At 44.9% G+C, this 23912-nt stretch overlaps 1 protein-coding gene across 1 annotated transcript in view; it reads right to left on the reverse strand.

Moving 5' to 3' along the window:
• Positions 1 to 23912, reverse strand: part of LOC146187342 (uncharacterized) — a 272734-nt gene that overhangs the window by 62829 nt on the left and 185993 nt on the right. Inside the window, exon 3 of the mRNA XM_084607651.1 lies at positions 7795 to 7991. Coding sequence (XP_084463777.1) covers positions 7795 to 7991 — 197 coding nt within the window. The remainder of the gene's footprint in view (positions 1 to 7794; positions 7992 to 23912) is intronic.

Genomic DNA, 23912 nt, shown 5'->3' on the forward strand with positions numbered 1-23912 from the left:
ATCGGGGCAAAATTGAATGGCCTCTTTACTTCCTCAGTTGTGTTTACGGCCCAAGTGATTTCAAGGGAAATTTTTCATTAGTGATTATTAATCGTCCTTGCTATTTAATATATCATTAATGCGCAAAATTGTTGTTTGAACCTTGTGTACTGCATCGTATACACTTGTCTCTTGTTGTAGAGGGAGCAAAAAGGGGACAACAATTTAGCTAATTGAATTTGAAATTTTGCCTCTGTCTGGTGTTTGACGGGTGACCGAGGGTACTTGCTTGTGTTGGGTGTTGCCTGTTGTCGGTCGGTTTTGCAAGCAGCCGAACAGTCGACCGTTACCAGTGGCGAGTTGCAAGGGCATCGGAGCGACCCGAGTGAAGTTGATCGGCGTGCCCCGGCAACAAGGCTGTCGGCAGAGATCCTGACCTGGCGAGTGGAACCCAAGGCACGTGAGGCTACCTGGCGCCCGGACACTGTACGTGAGCTTGGAGGAACCTGGCGAACGAGCGCGCCCGGCATCCGAGCCACATGCGAGCAGCTCGTCTTCCCGGCGCATTGTCTGATGGCGGGGGTGCTGTTGTGCCCGGCCAAAGCCGCCCAGAAATTCAGCCGGACGCCAAACTTCTTCGGCGAACGCCTCCTTCACAAACTCTGGATACTTCTCTGCAAAGCACCAGTGCACTGGAAGCGAGCCGTACCAAAGGGAGAGAAGCGACGTGTTTCAACATGAGCTGAGCGTCCAGACAGCACGGCGCCGTGGCCCTGACTGTGAACCCCTTCTCGCCCCGCGGCATATTTGAAGCGAGAGCGCAGCAAGCTCTCCCATTGGCCCTGCGAAAGTGCTGCCGTCGGATTGGACCATTTTGAGCGTCAACGGTTCTCGGCGACGGAGTCTCAAATGCTTCCGTTCGAGACTTAAAGTGTGAGTTCGTCACGAGCGTCCATCGGGAGCAGTTCGCCCCCTGACAGTGCGGACGCGGCGGAATCTCCCCGGCCGTCGCTGCGCGAGAACAGTCGCACATGGCTATGTTAGCTTTCGGCCCCAGAGCCGATCTTGTTGTGTAAATACCTGTAAATAGTGTACAAAGCCTTTTCTTCATCTCACCAACGCCGACTCGGATTCATCGCTACCGCCCAGGGAGCTGACAGCCCTCGTTCACGAAACGAGTGACGAGCGCTGCGTTACCAACTCCTTGGCACAACCCTGTTGACGGTGGGCTACTGTGTGATAACCCCACCGGCACAACACTACTCGACAGTATAGGTGTTCGAATGAGTGCTCTAAACTATCGCACAATTATAAACAGCTCTGCTTCCTGGTGTAGAGGTAGTGCCTGCGGTCGGTAACCGATGGGGCACGAATTCGGTTTTGCTGGACAACATCTTTTCTTCAAATAGGCGTCCTTCTTCATAGAACATTCGTTAGGATGTTTGGCTGATGTTACGACGCTGTAGGTGACGTTAAAAGCATGTATAACCTTGCCTTATCCCCTGCCAACTTCCACCTCTGAAAAGGGCTGAGAAATCCCCAGATTGGTAGCGAGGTTGATTATGCGCCAAGAAGACGCGGCTTTTGTGAGACCACATGGCCTTTCAACCACATGACCTCACAGCTCACCTTGACGATCTTATGAGCATTAACAGATGCTGCATCTTCGGGGCGCTATTCAGGAAATCGGCACACTTGGAATCCTCTTAGTGGGAATGGGAGTATGGCAACAGCGAACATGCATCAAAGGTAGTTTCGTTTCTTGGTGCAGGTATGTTAAGCTTCTGAACTATTTTGCAAAACATTTGACGATATTTTGTGCTAGTACTTCAATGCTCATATGTGAGGGTAGCATTTTCTTGTGAATGCATTCACGTTGCGAAGCTGCTGTTGATGTTTGGGGACGTGAAATTGAATCCTGGACCTTCTAAGGAGGCGTCTTCCCAGCCATACAGTGAGGTAATTTCGCTCATAAAATATTTACATGAAAAACTAGATTCTAGGTATGACAAAGTTATGAGGGCGCTTAACGAAGTTAAGGCGGTCCAGAATTGAATGGAACAGCCCATTGCAGATACTGACGGTTGAAGTAATGCAGTTGAAGAAAGCCTTCGTACATCTGATTCGCTGCAGGTTGAAAGTGTTGCTCCTTAGGGCGTAACTCTTGATCAAAGAATAAAGGAACTTTAGGACCGTTCACGGCAAAAAAAAAAAAGTTATATTTTTATGCTTTTGCCGATAGTTCTGAGGAGGCGTCGGCCGAATCGGACAAAAAAAAAAAAAATCAGCCCGTTCAAGTTTAAACGAGGACGACGAAAGCGTATTCTGCGTCCATAGACTGCTTCGCTTTGTCCCCGACAACTGTCGACCTATTATTGTTAAATTTGTGTCTTTTAAACTCAGAGAAGAACTGTAAGGAAAAAGCTGTTCTATTTTGGTCCTCACAGTGGGAAACAATTTCAGCTATGGTATAACAAGTTTCAAATCGGCAGTAAATGTCACGTTAACACAGCGGACACAGGTTTGTGTGCGAATTAGAACCATTCAGTGGCAGAAGTCCAGCCGAGGCCTTGCCTAGCACTAGCCCCACTGGCGTAAATACGTCTTTATCCTGGGAAAAAATTACTACGAAGATCATTAGTCTGAATTTATCGTTTCTGTTCACAAACATATGGAGTATTATAAAACAAACACCTCGAATTGTCGCCTGTGATTGATTCATGCGTTGCCGATGTGGCGGTACTGACGGAAACGTGGCTTTCAAACCCTACCAGAAAATGAGAATTGCTTGACATTAAAAAAAAATTACACTATCTACCACTAACCTCACGGCAGAACTATCAGCAGAAGGGAAAAAATTACAATACGCGCAAGTCGCACTACTACTTAAAATTAGGCAAGTGGGATAATTGTAGCCTCGAAAACTCTACCGAGTGCGCAGTGAATTTATGGACAAAAACTTTATTTCTTCTTATTAATTGCTGAACAGATGCCTGCGGGAAGAATGCCTGAGGTCGATTTGGCGTAATGTATGCAAGTACGTAAGGAAGTGCCATCTTCGTGCGCTCGCTTTTGAGGAAGGCATTACAGGCACACATACCAACGAAATTTCTAAAGATGCTTGGACAATATCACTGAACGTAATCTTATCTGGTAGTGTATGAATGTACAATAATCAATATGCCCACATATTGTCCCTCGCTAGGTTTTAGTTTGCTATTTAGTTCGTTAAACGCAGTTCATTGGGATTTTATGGTAGTCCAAATTAGTGGTCGAGAGCACGGAATCCGATCAAACATTTCGCTAGACGTCTATGCATAAACTATATCCTTAATTACCTGCGTGTCAGCATTTTATTTATCCTATAGTAGTTCACTAATTTTAAGCTGCCCCAGAAATATGAAACTGAAAGGTAATTGCACGGGAAAGGCCCCTTATATATAATGTAGGTTGAACAAACGGCAAATTATTTGATCAAAAGTTGCCCCGCGTCAGAGATAGCTACAAGAAATATCGCGATCTTGCCTTGTTTGGTTGTGAAGCAGCTGAGCAGCACCGCTATGAGAAAAAAAACAATGAAGCGCATGCAAATCCAAGAACTCGTCATGGAGAGCAAGCACGCAACGCTATCGCCGAGACCGATCAAGCATGGACCGATAGAAAGTTTCAGCATTCGTTTACATACGAGCCTGTCCAAGGAATAGCTATGAGCACCTCTAGTACCAGGCGCATTTCCGCCGAAGAACAGAAAACTTTTCTGGAACCTCTCGTTGTCTCGAGCGTGCCCACCTACCGTGGAAAGGAGCAGACGAAGAAGCTCGGCGGGGGGCCGGCGTCGCACCATTGGTTCCGACGACCGGAGTCGTTGACCGCCGTGTAAGCCGATCGGAGCAAGACTGGGCTCTGTGGGTTGGTCTTTCCTGTCTATATCAACAACCCCGATACGTCATTCAACCATGGCGTGCGCAGCAGCTGCATCTAAGCTTGTATTCTGTTCTATATAAGTACCTACAGTTCTGCGGCGTCTTTCGTATCCTTGTAGCTTAGAGATCTCAATCCACGGCCATCACCCTATCGTACGGAGCACATGCTAACCTCCATTAGTAACTACGAAAGGCCGGAGGCTTTCGCGCATCTTGGAATGCTCGCTGAAGGCCTTTTCCGTCAACAGCTTTGAGAGGCTAGGTAAAGAATAAAAGCCAAACGTGACTTTCTCCGTGTGTTCCAGCCATATATTGGAGAGGGACAGGTAGCAAGATGATTAATAAAAAGACTAGCGCATTTAACACGGACACAGACATAGAAGAAGAGAGGACGAGCGTTAAACATCAACTGAGGATTTACTTATAAAAAAGGTACATGAAAGCACTTCGGTGGCGCATGCGCACGGTAGGTCAAGTAAAACCTCAGTTGATGTTTGGCGCTCGTCCTGTCTTCTTCTATGTCTGTGTCCGTGTTAAAGGCGCTAGTCCTTTTATTAATCATGACACACCAACTAGCCCAGCTTTCTGCCTTTACAATTAAAATGAACACGTCATGTATAAAATCGCAGTTGGTGGCACAAGCCGTTTCTACGAACGTCGAGTAATTCTGCTGCTTAACATCATCACAGTCATAACGAGAAGGAAGCTTTTGACTCGATTTCGCGAGCGCTAACAATATATTTTGAGTAATCGAATCAAGCAGTAACACGCAATCTTTTTTATCAGAACAATGAGAAGCAGTACACTCGATATTGTAACGTAACGTTACACAGAAGGCACTGAAGAACACCAACAATCAGTCAGGTCAGCACGAAAGCGGAGCACAGTTACACTTCGTCGTCTTCCCGCAATCGCCCGTTCAAATCTTCGTCGTCGTCTATGAATGGCATGTGTCAATATTACTGATACAGCACAGTAAACAATATACGTCTGTTACTTAAAAACAGTGCAAAGGGCTCACTTCAGGGGTCTTGCATGAGCGTTGGCCTCAATTCATGAGCAGGCGAATTGTCGTGCCGGCAACGCTCAAAGGTTCCTCTGACGGCGTCAGATAAGTCTAACACTCGGACTACCTAAGAGGTTCACTCGGAGAAGCGCACCTAGGACTAAATAGTAGGTATTTTGTAGCGAATGCTGCACTAGGCTAGTCAGCGGCGCATTTGGGGTAATCTTCGCTAATGATGACTGCGCATGCGCGATAACCATGACAACTACTTGCTCCGAGCTGCAGAGAAAGGGAAGAAAGAGAAGGAGCGGGAGGGAAGCGAGAAGAGGGAGCAGAAGAAGAAGCTGGTCGAATGTAGCAAGAAGATTCGAACGACGCTAAAAGACACGCCAAATCGCCAATCACACCACACAGTTTGCAGCCAGTGCATCGGCGACGGGAGCGTTCGAGTCAGACTTTGTGAAGGATCCATTTGGTAGCTTTTGCTACTCATATCCAGGCTTAATCGAGTTGAGCTGCCATCAATGTTTTTTTAAATATGACGGCATAAATGGTCCAAGCTGTCAACAGCGGCGCGCAACGTCGCTCAGAGGCAAATGAGAAAGTCGCCCGCTTTGTGCACCCCGAGCGCCGTGTGGTGGTAGGCTTCACTCTACAGTGCAGTTTTATTTTCCTTTGGAGCGCAGGAATGGCTAGCATTTGTAGCGTCCCAGCGCCAGGTCTATTAGTATTAAAAAAAAATGTAATATTGCTATTACGAGTGGAAGGCTAGAAATCTCGGATTACAGCCAGGCGTCTACCTATAGCCAATCATCAACATTTACTTAACCGGTTTGTTAGTTAACGCAACTCAGCTCCTTGTCGGCGTCCGCATCTGCAGTTTTCCTAAGGTACAGGAATATACCTGTGTTCTCTTGAACAGTCACGCTATGTCTAGAACGCAAGGGTGCTATAAAAAAGTAAATGCGTCAATTTTTAAACTTGGCTATAACGGTCAATTGAAAAGCGTGTACTTTATTTGCTTAAGCATCGCATTAAAGGAATTTTATTTCAGAGAAGAGGCTTATTTCGGTTCGCGAATGCGAATTATTGTTTAGAGCTTGGAAACTTGCTGGCACCAAGTTAAAGTTTATCAAAGCCTGCTGGGCATTTTTGTCGCTTGCATAACTTACGTGTAAAGTATTTGTAGTGCACCGCAAAGTTGGTGCGAGACTTCTCCGGTATTGCGGTAGCGTATTCTCTAATCCTTTCATAAACACATCTCCCGGTCTGGCCAATGTACTTCTTGAAAGTTGGAGGTTTGAAAAAGAATAAGGGCAAGTTGACACGAAAGATTTTGCAAGCCTGGGACATCAATGTGTTTGGTGAACTGTGTGTTAGTACCTGCCGTTTTCTTATTGAAGAAAGAGACGGAATTATTTGCTTACTGGCAGAGCAGTGAAGGATGACATTAGCTGTATTTAGAAGAAGTGAAGAAAGGAGGTGCGCGGGTGTGAATAATTAGTTGTTAGTGCGGCATTGCCCATGTCTATGTGGGTATGTCTCTCCTCCGTGCATTGATGTCTCTTCAGCTGCTGTTTTCATCATGTCTACAGTCAACTAGCTCAATATTCCACTCTACTGTTGTACTTTTTTCAATGTAACCTTTTTGAGAAGGTAATCAGTTGGTGAAAAAGGTACTCAAGTATGTAATAATATGCAAACAATCGATTACATTTAATCAATTACATGCAAACCTGCTTATCTTTTCTTGTAGTAGCGTTTCTGCTCCATGCTGCTTGATTATTCCATGACTTCATTTTTCACAAAATATAATTTTGTCGACCTCGAAATCAACTCGAAAAACAAATCTATTCGTAGCCTCTCGTATCCTGGTATGCGTGTAGTTCGAACATGTAGCACAGCACTGCACACGGAGGACACCAGGTCTGCGAAAGCACGCGAGCTGCGTTGTGTCAGTCGGTCACTTCACGTCACTACACTATAATAGTTTAAAGGCAACAAAAATGTAGGTAATAAATGTTTAAGAGATGGGTAATGCATAGAACAAAATGAAACATTTACATTATTAGAAAACTCTAAAAAGCATCGCCGTTAGTTATTATAGCTGCACGGCTGGGAAATGTGGACGGATAAGTAAGTGACTGCGATGACTGACGCTGTAGAAGTAGAAGTAAATGATGAACATGCCCGCACCGATGCATAATTAGCCCTATCGTTCCGCTTTTAAGAAGTAGCAACTACGAGCACAATGATCTCAGGTGTCGCTGATTTCATCCTGGGAAGTTCCTGCTCAATGCGCTCACATTATTAGCTGTAAACCTGTACTCACAGCAAAAACAAATGATCTGACTTTAGTCAGTTTTGTTCACTGTTTGTTTCCTTGATCAGCCCCACTCATATTTTGTGCAGAGAACATTATGGAGAGAACACAAATCGCTAGATTGCTTGCTGCAATCCTTTGGGATACCAACGTTTTCGCGGTTTTTAAGGCCTTTGTCAGCCTTTCTTTAGAAGACCTAAGAGCTATTGTTAAACTGCATGTAAACAAGAAGACGCGCGCAGTAAATATGAATAATCTTCAAGCGCGGCAGGGTAACGTGCTATACTCAGCGAATGCTTAGCACCTTCTTAAAGTCTACGAATTTTATAGTTCATGACAACCTGGATCACTACAAGGATTGCAAGGACTACGCCCTTGTCGCCAGTCACGTGAGCGGCGCGAATGACATCCGGTCACGTAACCGTCAAAAACCGGTGCTGTGGACACTTATCGTTGCTCTATGCATAGGCCCTTAACTTCCAACAGGGAGAGCTTAGAATCAGATCTGTCAGTGTAAAAAGATAAAAAAGAATACACGTGCGATATCCCTCCAGGGAGCATACCTTAGGAAAAGCGTACTCCGTTCAAGGTCGACGGCGAGTTGCGTGAGCCGCTGGACGAACGCCTGCAGCCATCGTCGCTCCTGAACGTCCTTGGCACGGTGCAGCATCTGTACGGCTTCGCTGAGTAGCGAAGACGTCCTCTCAGTGAAGAGACGCGGGTAGCCGCGCCAGGAGGCCTCGGGAATCGACGCCCCACCCTGCGCAGGGAAGAGGGAATCAGCGGAAGATGGTTGACGAAGAATGCATGCACCCTTGGAAATCGCTAGAGTCGCTATGTGCTGATTATCCACCGAATGCAAGGTAAACGCTTTTGCCACTGGGGTCAGCCATTGCGATGACCGTTCATTTTCTTTTCTATTTATTTTATTTTATTTAATAATACTTTAAGCCCTTTAAGCCTTTTGACAGACTCATACAAGAGTGGGTAATATAGTCATAATTTTAAAGACAATTTACAATACATCCTAGAAGACAAAGAAAAAAAAAAAGAAAACAATGGAATAACAAGGAACATTGGACAACAAGGACCATTAAGTATTTCGCTTGATAGCGACAATGTATGCACATGAAACACTCTCAACACACCACATCATTTGTTCGAACCACCCGACCATCCGCATAAATGCCTCTGCTCACACTGTTGCAGTTTGCTGGGCCAAAAATATTTTTACCTTGATGTTGAATGCATCTGCAGATGGGAAGGAGACAATGTCGAGTGGCAGATTATTCCAGGAGTCTATGACGGACGGAAAGGAGGAATGTTTAAACGTGTTAGAGCGGGTGGTAAATGGCCTATTCTGGCTGAATGTTTGTATGGTGGTTTTAAGCATTCTTGTTTGTTGATATTAATACAGTCATGATACAGAAGGTAAAAAAAAATTTGAAGAAGCAATGTGTCACCGGCTGCTCAAAATGTGGACGTCTATTCTGTTGCGCAGTGTGGCTGCTGAGACATGTCCCGAGTACTGCTAAAAAATAGACGGAAGCGCTTTGTTTTGCATCGCTTCTAATTGATTCTTAAGGTATGCTTGGTGTGGATTCCAAATTATACTGCCGTACTTAAGGATTGGTCGTATGAGGGACTGATAACTTGCTAGCTTTACTTAAGCTGGCGCCCGTGCAAGTTTCCTCTGAAGGAATCCAAGCTGTGTCTATACCCTTTTGTGCACGTTTCGTTGATGTGTACGTCCCATTTCATTGTATTTGTGAAGGTAATTCCTAAATATTTAACAGTGTCGACATCTGCTACTTGTACTCACATAACATCATAAGTAAACTTTAAGGGCACCCGTTTTCGGGTTATGCTCATGGAAGCGGTTTTTTTCGTGTTTATTTCCTTTCCCCATTCTTGGCACCACTTGAAAATGTTAGTTAAGGAAGGATTGGGATGGTATCTGGCCGTTAATGGTGCGCACTGTGGTGTAGATGAGACAGACATCTGCAAATATCCTTAAAATTATATTAGGGTCGACATGAGAGTGAATATCATTACAAATATTAAGAAGAAATTGGGACCCAGCACTGACCCCTGTGGACCCCGGAGTGGACATCTAATTCTTCAGATTCACATTCACCTATTTTAATATACTGTGTGCGGTTTGAAAGATACGCAGCTATCCAGTCTATTACGTAAGTGCCGATACCCGTAGCCTTCAGCCTGTTAATTAGTTTCGAATGGGGCACCCTGTCAAAGGCTTTGGAGAAGTTTGAATATTGCGTCAGCTTGAAGTCTGGAGTTAATTACTGTAGCAAAGTCGTGCGTTATTTCGAGAAGTTGAGTTACCTTAGAAATATCTTTGCGAAAATCATGCTGTTTGGAGTAAAGTAGATTGTTTTACTCTAAGTAAGTGGTAACTGCCTAGAATATTATATGCTCCATCTTTTTACAGATGCAACTAGTAAGTGAAAGCGGCCTGTAATTCTTTACGTATAGTTTGTTGCCTCTTTTGTGAATCGGAAGGACTTTTTCACGGAGCCAATCGGTTGACAGCGTGGCTGTTTGGAGTGACGCTGCAAAAATTTCGTGAAGAAAAAGGCTTAACTGCTCGGCGTAACGACGGAGGATAAAATTCAAAATGTTGTCAGGTCCTGGCGATTATTTAACGTCGAAATGTAGCAGCAAGTTATAAATATTCTTTGTAGAATTATTACTACTGGAGGCATCTATAGTGCAGGATCTTTCACAGGTTCACATCCTCGACTGCTAGAGTGCGTGTAAAAACGGACTGAAAGTATCTAATAAATGTGTTGGCAACCATATGTGCCTCGTCGATTACAGCTTCATTAACCTCAATCTGTGTCACTTTATTTTCCGACCTAGATAGGTAGCGACAAATTTTTTGTGGGGCTTGTGACATAAAAGTTACAAGTCTCGTTGAAAAGAAAGCGTCTCCATGCCTATCGGATAGCAGCTCTCAGCTGCTCAAAAACCTGACGAATATTTTCAGGATTGCGTTTTTGCTTTTGTATCCTTTGTAGCTTCCTTTTTAGGTAAATCAGGCTACGTGTGACCGATAGGTTTGTACGTTTCGTACGTTTTAATCTCGTGGGAACGAAGTTTCTTTCACAGTGAGCTATTACGTCTTTTATTTTCAGCCTTAGATCGTATTTGAGCCTGCATCACAGCATTCCCTCTAAGGTCTCCTGGACAAGCGCGCTGATCACTTGAGTGCAAGTTGTGAAAAAGCTAAAGGAAAAAGATGATTAAGTTCTTGACTGCGCATCTTCAATGTAGACACAAAGAGTTCCCACCACACGGACTCTAATTTGCCCCGCCGGGGTGGTGCAGTGGTAAGACGCCCGACTACTGTGCCGGAGTTCCCGGGTTCGAACCCGACCGCGGCGGCTGCGCTTCGATGGAGGCGAAACGAAGAGGCGTCGTGTGCTGTGCGATGTCAGCGCACGTTAAAGATCCCCAGGTGGTCGAAATTACTCCGTAGCCCTCCACTACGGCTCCTCTTTCTCTCTTTCCACTTTCATTCCCACCCTCCTCCCTTCCCTTACGGCGCGGTTCGGGTGTCCACAGAGCAAGTGTGACAGTTACTGCGCCTTTCCCTTCCTGTGAACCAATTTATTTAACTGCCTCTAAGGAATGCATATGGATGTTTGACAGAAGTTTTTAGTGCGAGCAAAAGCGATGCAGGCACTATAAAACAGACACTTGCCAAGTCGATGAATAAAAACGGAAAGTAGATGACGCTAAGCGATTGTTATAGGCCTTTTCCTATTGTATGAAAAGAATAAATATGCTTGATTAACGTTGTTATAATAAGCTTAAGTGTACTTCAGACATGGCCTGTGTCACCAAGTTCATTGCGTGTTACAGAAGAGTGGAAATCTGGTTCATTTGGTACATTAAAAGGGAACCATGCAAAAAAGGACAAGAGCAAGAGGTGGCACGTACACTGAGACGACTGTGTGATCTTGTTATGTACATCTCTGTAAAAACAAAACAGTTGTTTTGGTTTGGATGGCTGCCTTCTTCACATTGCGTGTTAGTTTGATTAAATATGAAAAGCCTCTATAGAAACGGGAGCGAATGGAGTTTAGACAGACACAGACAGACTCCTCGGCCAGGTGGGCCTTTTCCTCACAGCGCCGCACTAGAGCATTCCATACTACAGCGGTGCTCTGCCCGCTCGGCCTCCAGCTCCACCTGATGTGCCTTGCTCAGTTCCTTCACTTTGTCCTCAGAGGCATAGCGTTGGACAGCCAGTTTATGGGTCTCCTGGTCGAGCAGTTGACGCAGCGCCTCCAGGGTATCGGCCTGCCCCTGTACCTGAGCCAGGCGAGCCTCTGGCCCCTGCCGCCCACGCTCCAGGGTCTCCCGGTGAAAGTGCTCCAGCGCCTTCTCTCGCGAACGCAACCGTTCACGCACCGAGGCCTATGCTCGCTGTAGCTCCACTTCCAGCTGGTTCATCCACCGCTGCAGCAGTGCTGACTGCTCCTCATTAAGCTTCTACTGGGCCCTGAAACTCTTCTCCTGTTGCCGTACCTTGCTCAGTTGCTCGTCCAGCTCCCGCATCAACTTCTGCTGCCTGGCGGCGCGCGATAGGGTGCGCTGGCGCTCAGCCTCCACCGATTTAGCACTTCTGCCACTTCGCTGAATTGTTTCAATGTTTTTTTTTCGGTGTGGTTCCATTTCGCAGCAAAAAAAGGGCAAACAGCTGCGGTATCAGAGACTTCGTGATTTGCTCTTGACAGGACAACACATGTGTGAGCACTCTGCACTCTTTCCTGCGCGCCCTGGCTGTCGCTGACCTATAGGACTTACATGTTTCGAATTGCATACAGGGTACTTATACGTTAACTGCAAGCAATGAACGGCGCTTTAGAGCTTCAAGTTCATACAAAAAAAGAAAAGAAAAGCCAGCTTACCAGGAAGACTCATTGATATTGCATGGTACGAAGACAACGTAGTCGAAGGACAGAAGGTTGAGGGAAAAGTGGAAAATAAGGTCGCTGAATGGTATCGAAAGCTCACTGCGCATGCTTTACGCAAACCGGCCTTCAGCAAAGGTTTTGAGCTCGCAACTTGGCGGAGGTGCTGGGTACGCTCTAATCAACAATGAATCATCAGCCTGAGCCATGCCGGAGTCGACGCCTAGAGGTTCCCCTGGAAGGCGAAGCGACCCTTATGACTACAAGCAGCAGTTTCTGGCAGCATTATAGATAGCCGCACGCCTTCTTGGGAGTAGTTGGTGAGGACGTTAGAGAGTGGCTCACCCAATACCTACGAGTGATCCGCTATAACAAGTGGGATTCAAACCACAAGCTGACAAACGTCGTTTTCTCGCGCACGGACACGTTCCATACATGGCTAGAGATTCAGGAAGGTACCTTGAGGTCCTGGTCCCGCTTTGTGAACGAAAGTACGAAGTGCTTTAGTGACTCCTCCGCGAAGAAGAAAATGGCCTAGAAAACTCAGGGTCATCGAGCTCATGTTCCCGATTTGTACACAGTAAATGGAGGTAATACTCAAGTTTTGCAAAGTAGCCTCACCTCCTATGTCCGACGAGGACAAATTAAACCATTTGCTTAAGAGCTTCGCCGAGGACATCCACATGTTGCTTATCAGCAAAGAGGGCCTGAACACCATCGCCGATATGTTATGGCACTGCCGAACATTTCAGAATGTCAAGATACGGCGAATAAGACCTAAGTTTGGTCGGCTCAACGCAGTCACAACAGTGGCTGCAATTGGCACGGCTTTTTCAAGTAGTCTGGCCTCCACTATCCACCAGGTAGATACAGAGGAATTGCCCCGTTATCATGCACCCCGTTTTGACTCGACGTTCACTCTTCTGCAGCGGCCGGCGGAGTATTTTTTATCAACACAATATACTTTGTTGTGCACCAGGTGCCTCAGTCTCATCGACCGCACAATGTTCCGAGGTCGCATCAGGTCCAACGCTATTGCGAAGGCCACCGCATGTCCCTGACGAGAACGCAAGGCCTGATCACTTCCCAACGGGTCCCGATAACGATGAATGCTGTTAGGAACCAACCCTTGATCTACACTTCTGATTTGATTCCGCTGCAGGAATACTGGACATACTTCAAAGTTTTGCCAACGCGTCGACGTTCCTGATATGAGCCATCAACTATCGCTGTCTGAAAGTCTTACTAGCTTGCACCTATCACGACTGCCTACTTATACGCCCTTAAACGGAACTTCCGCACATCACTTCGAATTTCTGCCCCATGCATCGGACCGCAGTATGCCTCCTCCTTCCAGGCTTCGCATGCGGCGGTACCTGTCACCTCGTTATCGGTCTTTGTCGCCTCGTCCAGAAAACTATCCAGTCCGATCGATAGAAGTGTCGCCGCTGGACATCCACTTTATTCTAATATTTTTCCTCCCGTCTCAATGCTTAAATGCAAAATTTGAGTGCTTGTTAACTGCATGTGTACATTAGTTCTCGTTGTCACCGGTCCTACTGTTTCTGTGATCAATAGGAGATTTAAGTGCTTGCTAGGAAGCAAATTGATATTCAAATGTAATGAAACCTCAAAGTTTTGTGGCGTGAGTGTGCGAGCCGTTGAGTGGTCTGGGAGTGTGATATCTGGACGTCGTATAAGATGTGGCTGTTTTTCAAGCGAAATTCGTCATAATGTTCAGCTCTACCCATGACGTCATTCTAGGAATGAGACTTTTAAAACTATGCGGAGCTACAGTCAACTGCGCAAGTGGCGAGAATTATTTTGAAAGTATGATAGCACCCAGTCTCATGGACGCCAGAACGGTGATTTGTGCATCTCTACTGTCGTGGCATCGCTGGCTGCTAATGTGTTCCGGTGTTCGCTGCTCCTAGTAAAGGTGAAATGTTCAAGGCGCTAGTGTATTAGGTGAATTCGACCTGCTTAAATGTAATATTATAGTGCCACACTGTCTGATATCCGTGGTTAACGTCAGCGCGTAGTTGTAAACAATTCATGTTATAAACCCGTCGTTTAGCCGAGTGGCTTAATGCTACCTTTTGTCTGAACTCAATGTGCACATCCGGTTAAGGCGTCGGTCGCAGCTGCCCCGGCCTAACCTATCCAAGAGCCCAGCGCTGAACCCACAATTATTGGCATGATCACCCGTGTGCTGTGCGATGTCAGTGCATGTTAAAGAACCCCAGGTGGTCGAAATTTCCGGAGTCCTCCACTACGGCGTCTCTCATAGCCTGAGTAGCTTTGGGACATTAAACTCCACAAACCAAACCATCCAAACTAATATGGCACGATCAAGAAAACGCTAAGAAATTCGAAGTCGCTCGTTTGTAGACGCTCTGCTGCAGTACTCTTCGAATTCTCCCAGCCCGTACACACATCTCATTGTTAGTCTCGACCGACTCGTCAATAACCCTATCCTGTGTCGCCGTCGGAGCCCAAAGTAATTCACAAGCAATTTCCAGAGGTGCTTGAGAAGAAGTTCATTCAGGAGTCGTCCAGCTTTCAGGCTGCTCATGCGATTCTTGTTCACAAGGAAGACGGCGCATGGCGATTTTGCTTGGACTACCGCCGGTTAAAGGCCGTCATCACTAGAAAGGGTGTACACCCTTTGCCTCACATTTATGACGTAATAGACTGCCGCTCTGACACTTCTTACTTTCCTGCGCTGATCTGCAATTAGGTTACCAGCGAATTCCGGTGCACCCGGCAGACAAAGAAAACTTGCACTTGTAACGCTGGACAGTGTTTTTGAATTTAATGTGATGCCGTTTAGACTTTGCAATGTGCCTGCGAAGTTTGTAAGATTTATGGACACAATACTTCTTGACAGGAAGAGGGACATTTGTCTCTATCATCTTGATGGCACTGCCATTTCCGTAGAATGTTAGACGAGCATAACGACCGCTTAGCTTCTGTGTTAGATTACTTACATTAGAAGTGCCTTCGCGAGCATCAAGCGTTGGTGCTCGCTCATCTCGTCGATAAACAGGGTGTGAAACCGGATCGTCAGGAAACAGGAAACAGCGGCTGTGGAGTCATTTCAAGCAGAACGGTCAGTCAGAGTGGTCTGCAGTTTCTTAGGGTCATGTTCATATTTTCGGCGTTTTTTTTTCATCGTTTTGCGGACACTGCCTACTCTGTAACGCGCCTTCTCCAAAAATGAGCTTTTTTGCAGACTCCCGAGTGCGATGCCTGATTCCGCCATATGAAGTCTCTCCTGACCTCACATTCCATCCTTCGGAATTTCGATATCTTCGCACTAATAGAAGCTCATACCGATGCTAGCAAACAAAGACTGCTTCAGTGTTAACTGCATGCACTGCACTGTCGGAATATGAATAAGCGTATCTGGCTTTTCTCAGTTTACAGCGCAACTCCCATTCGCTCAAAATATTTTATGATTAGTGAATCTTGAACACCTCCGATTCCGTCATTTTGGAAAAGTATATACATTACCAGTTATTTGTGATTTTATTTCTGAACATCAATAAATCAAAGAAATATCAATTTAATTTGAAATAGAACCAAAAACCAAGAAAAAAGAACATATATGAAAATGCATCTTCTGGATTTGCCCCAGTCAAAACTACTACGTAGAATACCACTTTAAACGACGTATTCAGTTGTACGAACTTTGCTATATTCTCCCAATGAAGCTCCATTGAACGGTATGCAAACGCCCTTCATTCTAACGACATTCAGTTATTGCTAATTTCAGTTGAACAAATTTTTTCGCGTCCTGATCCTTTGTTTCACAAGTCATATTGAGCATTTCAGTAGGCACAATCCGTGCTTTTTGTTGAATATTTATATGTTGAACAACATTTCATTACCGCATGAAGAAAATTGGCCGTCATTTAGCCTTAATTTAAATTGGCTATCTAAACAAGCTGGAAGCAAGCGGAATGCCTAGCTAACTTTGCATGCTTAATCAAATCCAAAGTCATGCCCATCCATAGCCAGACCTTAAGTCCTACTAATTCTTTTAGCTCTAAGAAAGGCGTAAACCGTGATCTGCTGAAGCAATGATCTGCTTTCAGGAAATGAAGGTCTTGGATGCCCAGCAGTAGGTTATATCGGGTTCACGGGAGTTTGCACACAGTGACTGAGTTCAAGGCCACTGTAGCCTTGAGTTCAAAGGTGCTGAAAAAGGTTACTGCATTCTTCACTTACAAATTAGCGCAGGGACAAACTGAAATTGGGTTTAGATACGACTTGAACACCGGATATTTCTTGGAGCTAATGGCAACAAGCTTCATGGCAGTTGTTTCAGTTCAGCCAACTTTCACTTTAACAAACTCTTTCTAGGGTCCTTTGAAGTTCGTTCAAGCAAAGTTTCACTGTATGACTAAGAAAATTCTATACAGTTAAAAACAAAAGTTATTCTTGTCTCACCCCACTAATCAAAATAAAAACAAAATCCTTCTGAATTTCTGGCTGCTGTGTTGCTGCAGCCTCTAAAATATTTGAGTAACCTGCTTCTAACTTCGCTATGCTCTTGGTTGTTCCCCACTTCCGGAAATAATGTTTTCTTCTTTAGCCGTTCTGCAACAGCTGCTCAGCGGAAAACTCTCTTTATATTGCACCCGGCCCATCGCGAATGAAGCCGCGCAGCCTCCTTTGCTTGCGGCTGATGACGAGGTCCGTTTAATTTCCTGTCCCGTCCTCTGAAGACTGTCGAAATCTGGGCAAAGCAGTAAGTTCCTGCAAGCGCTTTAGCGAAAGTAGTTGGGGCGTGGCAAGCGAAATGAGCCATTCTATATTTGGATTTTATACCAGAACCCAAAAGCGAAAGTGAACAAGACGACGAGAAACAAGAGACGTGGTAGACTAGTGCCACTGCAAATTATAAATACCAGCTACCCCTTATCTCTTAGTACATACAGTGCTCTCGTCTGCAGCACTAGGCAAGCCAGCAATGGCAATTTTAATCTTCCTGTTCGTCACAATGGGTACGGATAAAGACGAATAGAATTTAATAGAATTTAAAGGAGCGAAAATTAGAAAATCACTGCTGATTGAAATAAAACAAGCAAGGAATTGCAAACTGACATGAAAGCGACATTTTCTCGCAATCGAAGCCAGGCTACAAATTTAGTTTTTCTTCACTGTGTTTGTGACGGCTGATCTACATGTTATTTTGTATTGGGCCGCTGACTAGCCTCATTGGCTATCGGTCGAAATATCTGTGTACAAATGTTTCTTTGTGTTAGTGAATGAAAACTTCCGACTCTAAAATATAAAGACTAAGACTTTCAGTACTCCTCTTGCTAGTGGACAGAAAGCGTCCTAGTTTATATGCTGGCTGCTGTGAACTTTGGACGTCAGTACCGCGACGTCCGCCTAGCATGTCGCAAAAAAAAAAAAAAAAAATCACCTGTTCAGTTCGCCTAATGGTAAAGATAAATCTTATATTCAAGCAGAATTACTCAAGAAACGCCCCTTTAAGGTGAACTAAGACTGGCCTTGCAGAAATATCGTCGACTGGCCCCGGTATGGTGTACGCATTACAAGGTACCTGGTATGATTTTAAATGCTTTAAGGGTTCTTGAATAGCGAGACAAGTCATATCGCTCACCTTAACAAACAAAAATACCAATACTCTTGATACCAAAAACGCACAGAAATGTTGTACGCATTATGCCTTGCAGTTTATTAAGTACACCCTATCAATATTATCTTAAAGGTTAAAGGAAAGTTTAACATTAGTCAGCCGAAAAGCCTAATACCCTAGTTCACGGCAAGCACCTTCAGACATTGTGGCATCATCCCATTCAATATACATGGATGGATGGATGGAATATAGGAGCGTCCCCTTTGAAACGGGGTGGTAGCAGTAGCTATCATGCTCATTTTTCTCCATATATCTTAATTATTGATTTAGAATGGTTAACTAAACCATCATTCTATTTATTAAATTTTTGTTCCTACAGTACTAACATTATGTCACTTCTCTGCTTTTAAGCCACCAATCTTCCAGTCGTTTTTTGCCAGTTTCCCCCGCCGGTTTATTCACCCGGCCACTGGTATCTCTAAACCCCAGAGCTTCAGGAACAGTGATTGCGCCTGCATCAACTTCCGAATGGATACCATTACATTCAAGTATAATATGGTCAATTGTTTCACTGGAGTTTCCACAAACAGCACATGTGTCATCTCCATTGTTAAATTTCTTTTTGTAGCTGCGTGTTCTTAGGCACCTTGATCTAGCTTCGAAAAGTAGGGCACTGCCTCTTGAGTTATCAAAGAAATCTTCCTTCCTGATCTGCATTTTCCACTTACGGTATAATTCCACACTCTGTTTCTTTTCCATCGAATTTATCCAATTTTTACCTTTTGTGTTTTTCACCTGTTGCTTAATGCTCTTTATTTCTCCGTCCTTGTGACTAGCATACTTACTAGTTAGTTTCCTAGTTCTTTTCCTCCATTGTGAGTCCACGCTTTTTAAGTACAGGTATTTAAATACTTTACTGCCCATCTGTTACTGTCCAATTTCCTCAGGCGTTCCTCATATAATATTTTACTCTGAGCTTCCCGTACTTCGATAGATGCCCAGCCCATATCTCCCTGTACCGCCTCATTTGTAGTTTTGCCGTGCGCACCTAGTGCTAATCGTCCAACGGATCTCTGATTTATTTCTAATGTCGACTGTACCTCTGATTTTAGGCACAAAACCGCGTTTCCGAAAGTAAGTCCGGGCACCATAATTCCTTTCCAAATACCCCTCAAAACCTCATACCTATTGTATCCCCACAATGCCTTATGCTTCATTATCCCGGCATTCCTTCTCCCTTTGGCCTTAAGTGATTGCTCATGCTTTCTAGTGTATGCCAATCCTTCGTTTACCCATACCCCCAGATATTTATATTCAGCTACTCTAGGTATTTCATGGCCTTGTATTTTAAGACCCTGATCAGTTGAGCCGTTGAAAATCAACAGTCCCGACTTAACTGCGCTGAAACTGAAGCCTAGAGCGCCCCCTTCGTCTCCGCAATACTTAACTAGAGTTTGCAATTCTTCCAGACTCTCAGCTAGCAGCACAATATCGCCTGCATACATCAAACCGGGGAGGCGCTGCTCTACCGCCTTTCCACCTAATCTATATGACAGGTTAAAACCTAGGTTACTCTCTTGTATCCTCCGTCCCAGGTTTATCATATAAAGCATGAACAGCACCGGTGATAGAGGACAGCCGTGTCTTAATCCTTTGCATACTTTGACATCCTCCGTACTTCTTATCCCTTCCCACGTAATTTCTGCTTTGTTATCCCGGTATATTTCCTGTAGGAACTCTATTATCTCATAACCGATACCTACTTCTTTTAATATGCTCCACAGAAGTTTCCTGCTTCCGTTGTCGTACGCCCCGTTTATGTCCAGGAAGGCCAAATACAAAGGTCTATTTTCCACTCTAGATATTTCGATGCATTGAGTAAGCACGAACCGGCTATCATCTAAGCGCCTACCATTTCTAAAGCCGTTCTAAAGTTCTCCAAGTACCTTGTTACTTTCTACCCATGCTTGCACCTTTAATTTCACCGCCTGCATGGCTAACCTGTACATAACAGATGTTATGGTAATCGGCCTGTAGGATTTTATGTGCATCCTGTCTCCTTTCCCTTTATAAATCAAATTCATTTTACTCTGCCGCCAGCTGTCCGGAGTTTTCTTATTCGTTATGACTGTTTCCAGAGCTTTTAACAACGTGTCCTTACTTTTTGGACCGAGTTCATTAATCAGCTTGATCAGAATTCCATCTATTCCTGTAGATGTGTTTTTAGGAATATTTTATTCTGCCTTTTTCCAGTTTAGATTGGTCAGTTCTAAGCTGCTTTGTATTCTGCTACCTTGTGTTGCTTCCTGATTTGCGGAGATTGCCCTATCGTTGCTCCTAAATGACTCGGCTATAACTAATGTAATGTAGTTCACTGCGTTGTCTACCTTTAAGCAATTTCCCTCGTTATCTTGAATCCGATCTTGCTTTCTTCGATTCTTCTTCCCTAGCCAGCTTATATGGTTCCAGAATTTTCTTGCTCCGCCTCTAGATGCATCGTGTATGTCAGCCACCCAGCGATCGGTGGACTGCTTTATTTTACTTTGGACGAGGGCCTGTACCTCAAGTTTCTTTCCTCGATATGATTCCCATTTTTGGTCGATTTTCTCCTGAGATACCTGTGATTTCTTTGCCACTCGGTGTTCCCTTGAAGCAGCCCGTCGTTGTTCAATAGCTTCCCTGATTTCCTTCTTCCACCAGCTCCGTGGCTTTACTCTTTCCATTCCAGCGGTTTGCTACTTTAACCTCCTGAATTTTCCTCCTTATGAGTAGTTCTAGTTGTTCATAATCTCAGTCTTTCATGGGGCTTTTCTCTATTGCTTCCTCTATGTCTGCTGCTATCTGCGCCATTTGGTCGTCGTTTAATTTTGCGTTTACGTTTTGTCTAAGTTCAATTTCTCTTTTCATCAAGAGCCCCATCTGCAGACTAATACGTTTGTGATCACTTCCCAGACTACACTCCCCTTCTTCGTCTATTTCCATTTTTGTGACCTTGCTATAAATTTCCTGCGATATTAGACAATAGTCAATGGTCGTCTGCCTGTTGCGGAATTCCCACGTGATTTGGCCTTCACATTTTGTTTCTCTATTTACTATAACCAGATCGTATCGCTCACAGAAATCAAGCATTTGCTTCCCGTTACAATCCGTGTATCCATCCAGATCGTCGATGTGGGCGTTCATGTCCCCCAGTAGAATAATATTGGCCCCGTTTCCAAACTGGCTTATATCGTTACTGAGACATTCAACAAGTTCCTTGTTTTCTTGCCTGCATTGATGTTCTGTTCCTAAATAAACTACCCCTAGCCATGTCCTTATGCCGGCAATTGTTCCTGAAACCCAGATATGTTCTTTACAAGATGATTTAATTCTTTGCCAATTTGTTCCCTGGTGTATCAACATACCTACCCCTCCACCCTTTTTTTCCGTTCTCGTTCTGTTGCACCCTTCCCAGACGCAGCCTTCTATAAACGGCGGATCTTCTAGATCCCTGAGATGAGTCTCGCAAAGAGTGTACACACCTATTTTGTCATCCTTCAACTGCTGTTTTATCTCTAGCCATTTCGCTCTTTTTCTACCTCCCTGCATATTTATGTAGCTGATCCTAGTGCTAAATTTCTTTTTTGTACTTTTCTTTGTCGACCTACTCTTTGCCATTTTGGGGGGCTCAGCCTCCATTATTACACTTTCTTCTGCTTCACTACTAACTACCTCTGCACACGGAGTCCTCGCGGACCCCCTAAGAAAGCTACAGCCCTGCCTGCCAGGTGCCAGCCGATCTCTGCTCCCACCCTTCTGTTAAAATGAATGCCATCTCGCTGAAAAGCCCTACCAAAACCTGCTTAATGCACCTCCCTGTTTACCTCAACCACTTCGAAACGCTTCTCTAGGCTTAACTTTCTTATGTCCTTATTAACTGTCATCACCTCCTTTTCCAGCTTTCCGTTCAATCCTAGCACCTCTGGTACTGTGCATACAACTATCTGCGTTTGCTGTGCTATCTCCCTGATCTCGTCAACTCCCTTAGCTAAACTTTCCACTACTCCTGAGCGTCACCATTTAGGACATCGTTTAGCCCCGCGGCTACTATTACAATACTGCGCTCTGCGGAATTCTTCAACAGCCTATTTTTACTCTCTTTCAGTACTGCCCTCATCGTTCTCCCTGGGAAGGCTCCAACCAACACTCTCTATCGCCCATTACACGTTCCAAGATATCTCGCTTGCACCTTTTCATGTTAGAATCTCCGGCGATAAGCACCTGGGCGTTCTCTCTCCCTCTCCCAACTGTTGGCTCCTGTTCTCGGTTATCTGTGTCCTTATCTCTGGGGTTTTCATTCTTCCTTACTTCTTCCTTTTTTTCCGGCTTCTTAGCTGCTTCTAAATAACTCTGACGGTTCGGATCCGCCTGACCTACTTTGCTTATGCCTTCCATGCCAGTGCTGGCCCCAGCCACGTGGCCTGCATTTGAATGTTCGTCCTCGTTGCTTCAAAGGATAAAGTCGGCCCCCTTTTTTTCAGGAAGCTGTCCAAGCAGTTTTTGATTTTCCGCCCTTAGCAAGCGTACTTCCTTTTCTAAACCATCCACACGAGACACTAAACTGCCCCTTTCTTGATCAAATTTATCTAGACGCGCACTCAGTACGCAACACCGACACAAAAAGTCGCTGCCTTCCGCTTCACCTACAGAGTCAAAACGCGTTTCTTTGAGATTAACCTGCGCCTCACACTTAGTACACTTTACCTTCTTTTGATTGCCCATCTTAAACGCTCATCGACTGAACTATATCTATTACGAATTCTCAGAATATACAAATTGCCAAAAGAAGACACAAGAAACGACTAGCAAACACGCGTTAAAAACCAATTCTGCGAATGCCAATAGCCTAGAAAAAAAGTATTTATCTAAACAAAATAGTTAAAGAATGGACGCCAAGAAAACCTAGCTGCCGGCACGAAAAACCAGGCCGTTAGGTCAAAGAGCTAAAATCTATTCTTTTGGCTGCACCTAACCTAACCAGCTGAAAACGAAATAAAGTTAATAAAGGAAAGAAACACATTTGGCACAGTGCTGCCACCTATACTGTCTACAGCTACTACGCGCCGCTAACGGCGCACGCGCTGATTGGCTTTGGAGCGGTCAATAACGACTAAGTGATGCCGTCAAGGCGATCTGAGCATGCGTACTGATGGCGCGCGGTAGTATTAGACTGTAGCGGTAAGCGGTAGCGCTATGCTAAATGTTTCTAATGTACTAGAATGGGCCCCTGGATATCAAACCCTTCCTGGGAACCAGCGTACACACACTGTCTCCTGCGCGGGTGGCACTTGAATACTAGGAACCCTCTAATAGACCGTATATGACCGGAATCAGTACCGGACCAGTAGGCATGTATTCTCCAGCATCAGCGCTCGGGAAAGAAATGATGACCATCCGCTTCAAATGAGTCAAGCAAGGCAGGCCAACGCCTGGCGACAGCTGAAGATAGGTACATCGATTTGACTTTGCTGCACTACCCGCACTCCGCCCTGCCCTTGTCCGCGATGTAATGAATGCCCATTCTTATACTAACCCACATGGCCGTGTCACCCAAACCCTAATTTGCGCTCACTGTGAAGCTGCGCCTCTACTGGACAGGGAAAATGACTTACGGCCGGATTGAAAGATTTGAAGCATCATGCTCATCTCCTTCCTCCTTATCGCCAATTATGCGATAAGCAATTCGCATTTAACAAATTTAGTGGCCAGTAGGTCACTTTCTTTTCTGTACAGTTGCAGTTCTGATTTTGCTTAGTGTTCGCAGTAATTTTCTCCTCCCTATTAAAGAAACGGTGAGTTGAATGCGCTATTTCCCCACTGTAAGGAGGAAAATTTTAATATTGGCGAAGGGGTTTGGCGCGGCGTTGACCTAGTTAATCGACCATACGTCGTTTGCATGATTTACAAACGTTGCGCATGGTTAGAAGGTTCGGATTAGGCGTCACTCAAGCTTCGCCTTCGACAGTACACGCGATAGCGCCATTAGCGCCTTTAGCGCCGTATCTTTATTCTTCTTTATTTAATGAAGCAACACTGTTAGTACATGTTTTCAGAAATACAGAGTCAAACTACTGTGATTAATAAA

This window comes from Amblyomma maculatum, chromosome 6 (assembly GCF_055883805.1).
Source record: "Amblyomma maculatum isolate TAMU_Amacu chromosome 6, ASM5588380v1, whole genome shotgun sequence".
NCBI classification, from domain to species: Eukaryota; Metazoa; Arthropoda; class Arachnida; order Ixodida; family Ixodidae; genus Amblyomma; species Amblyomma maculatum.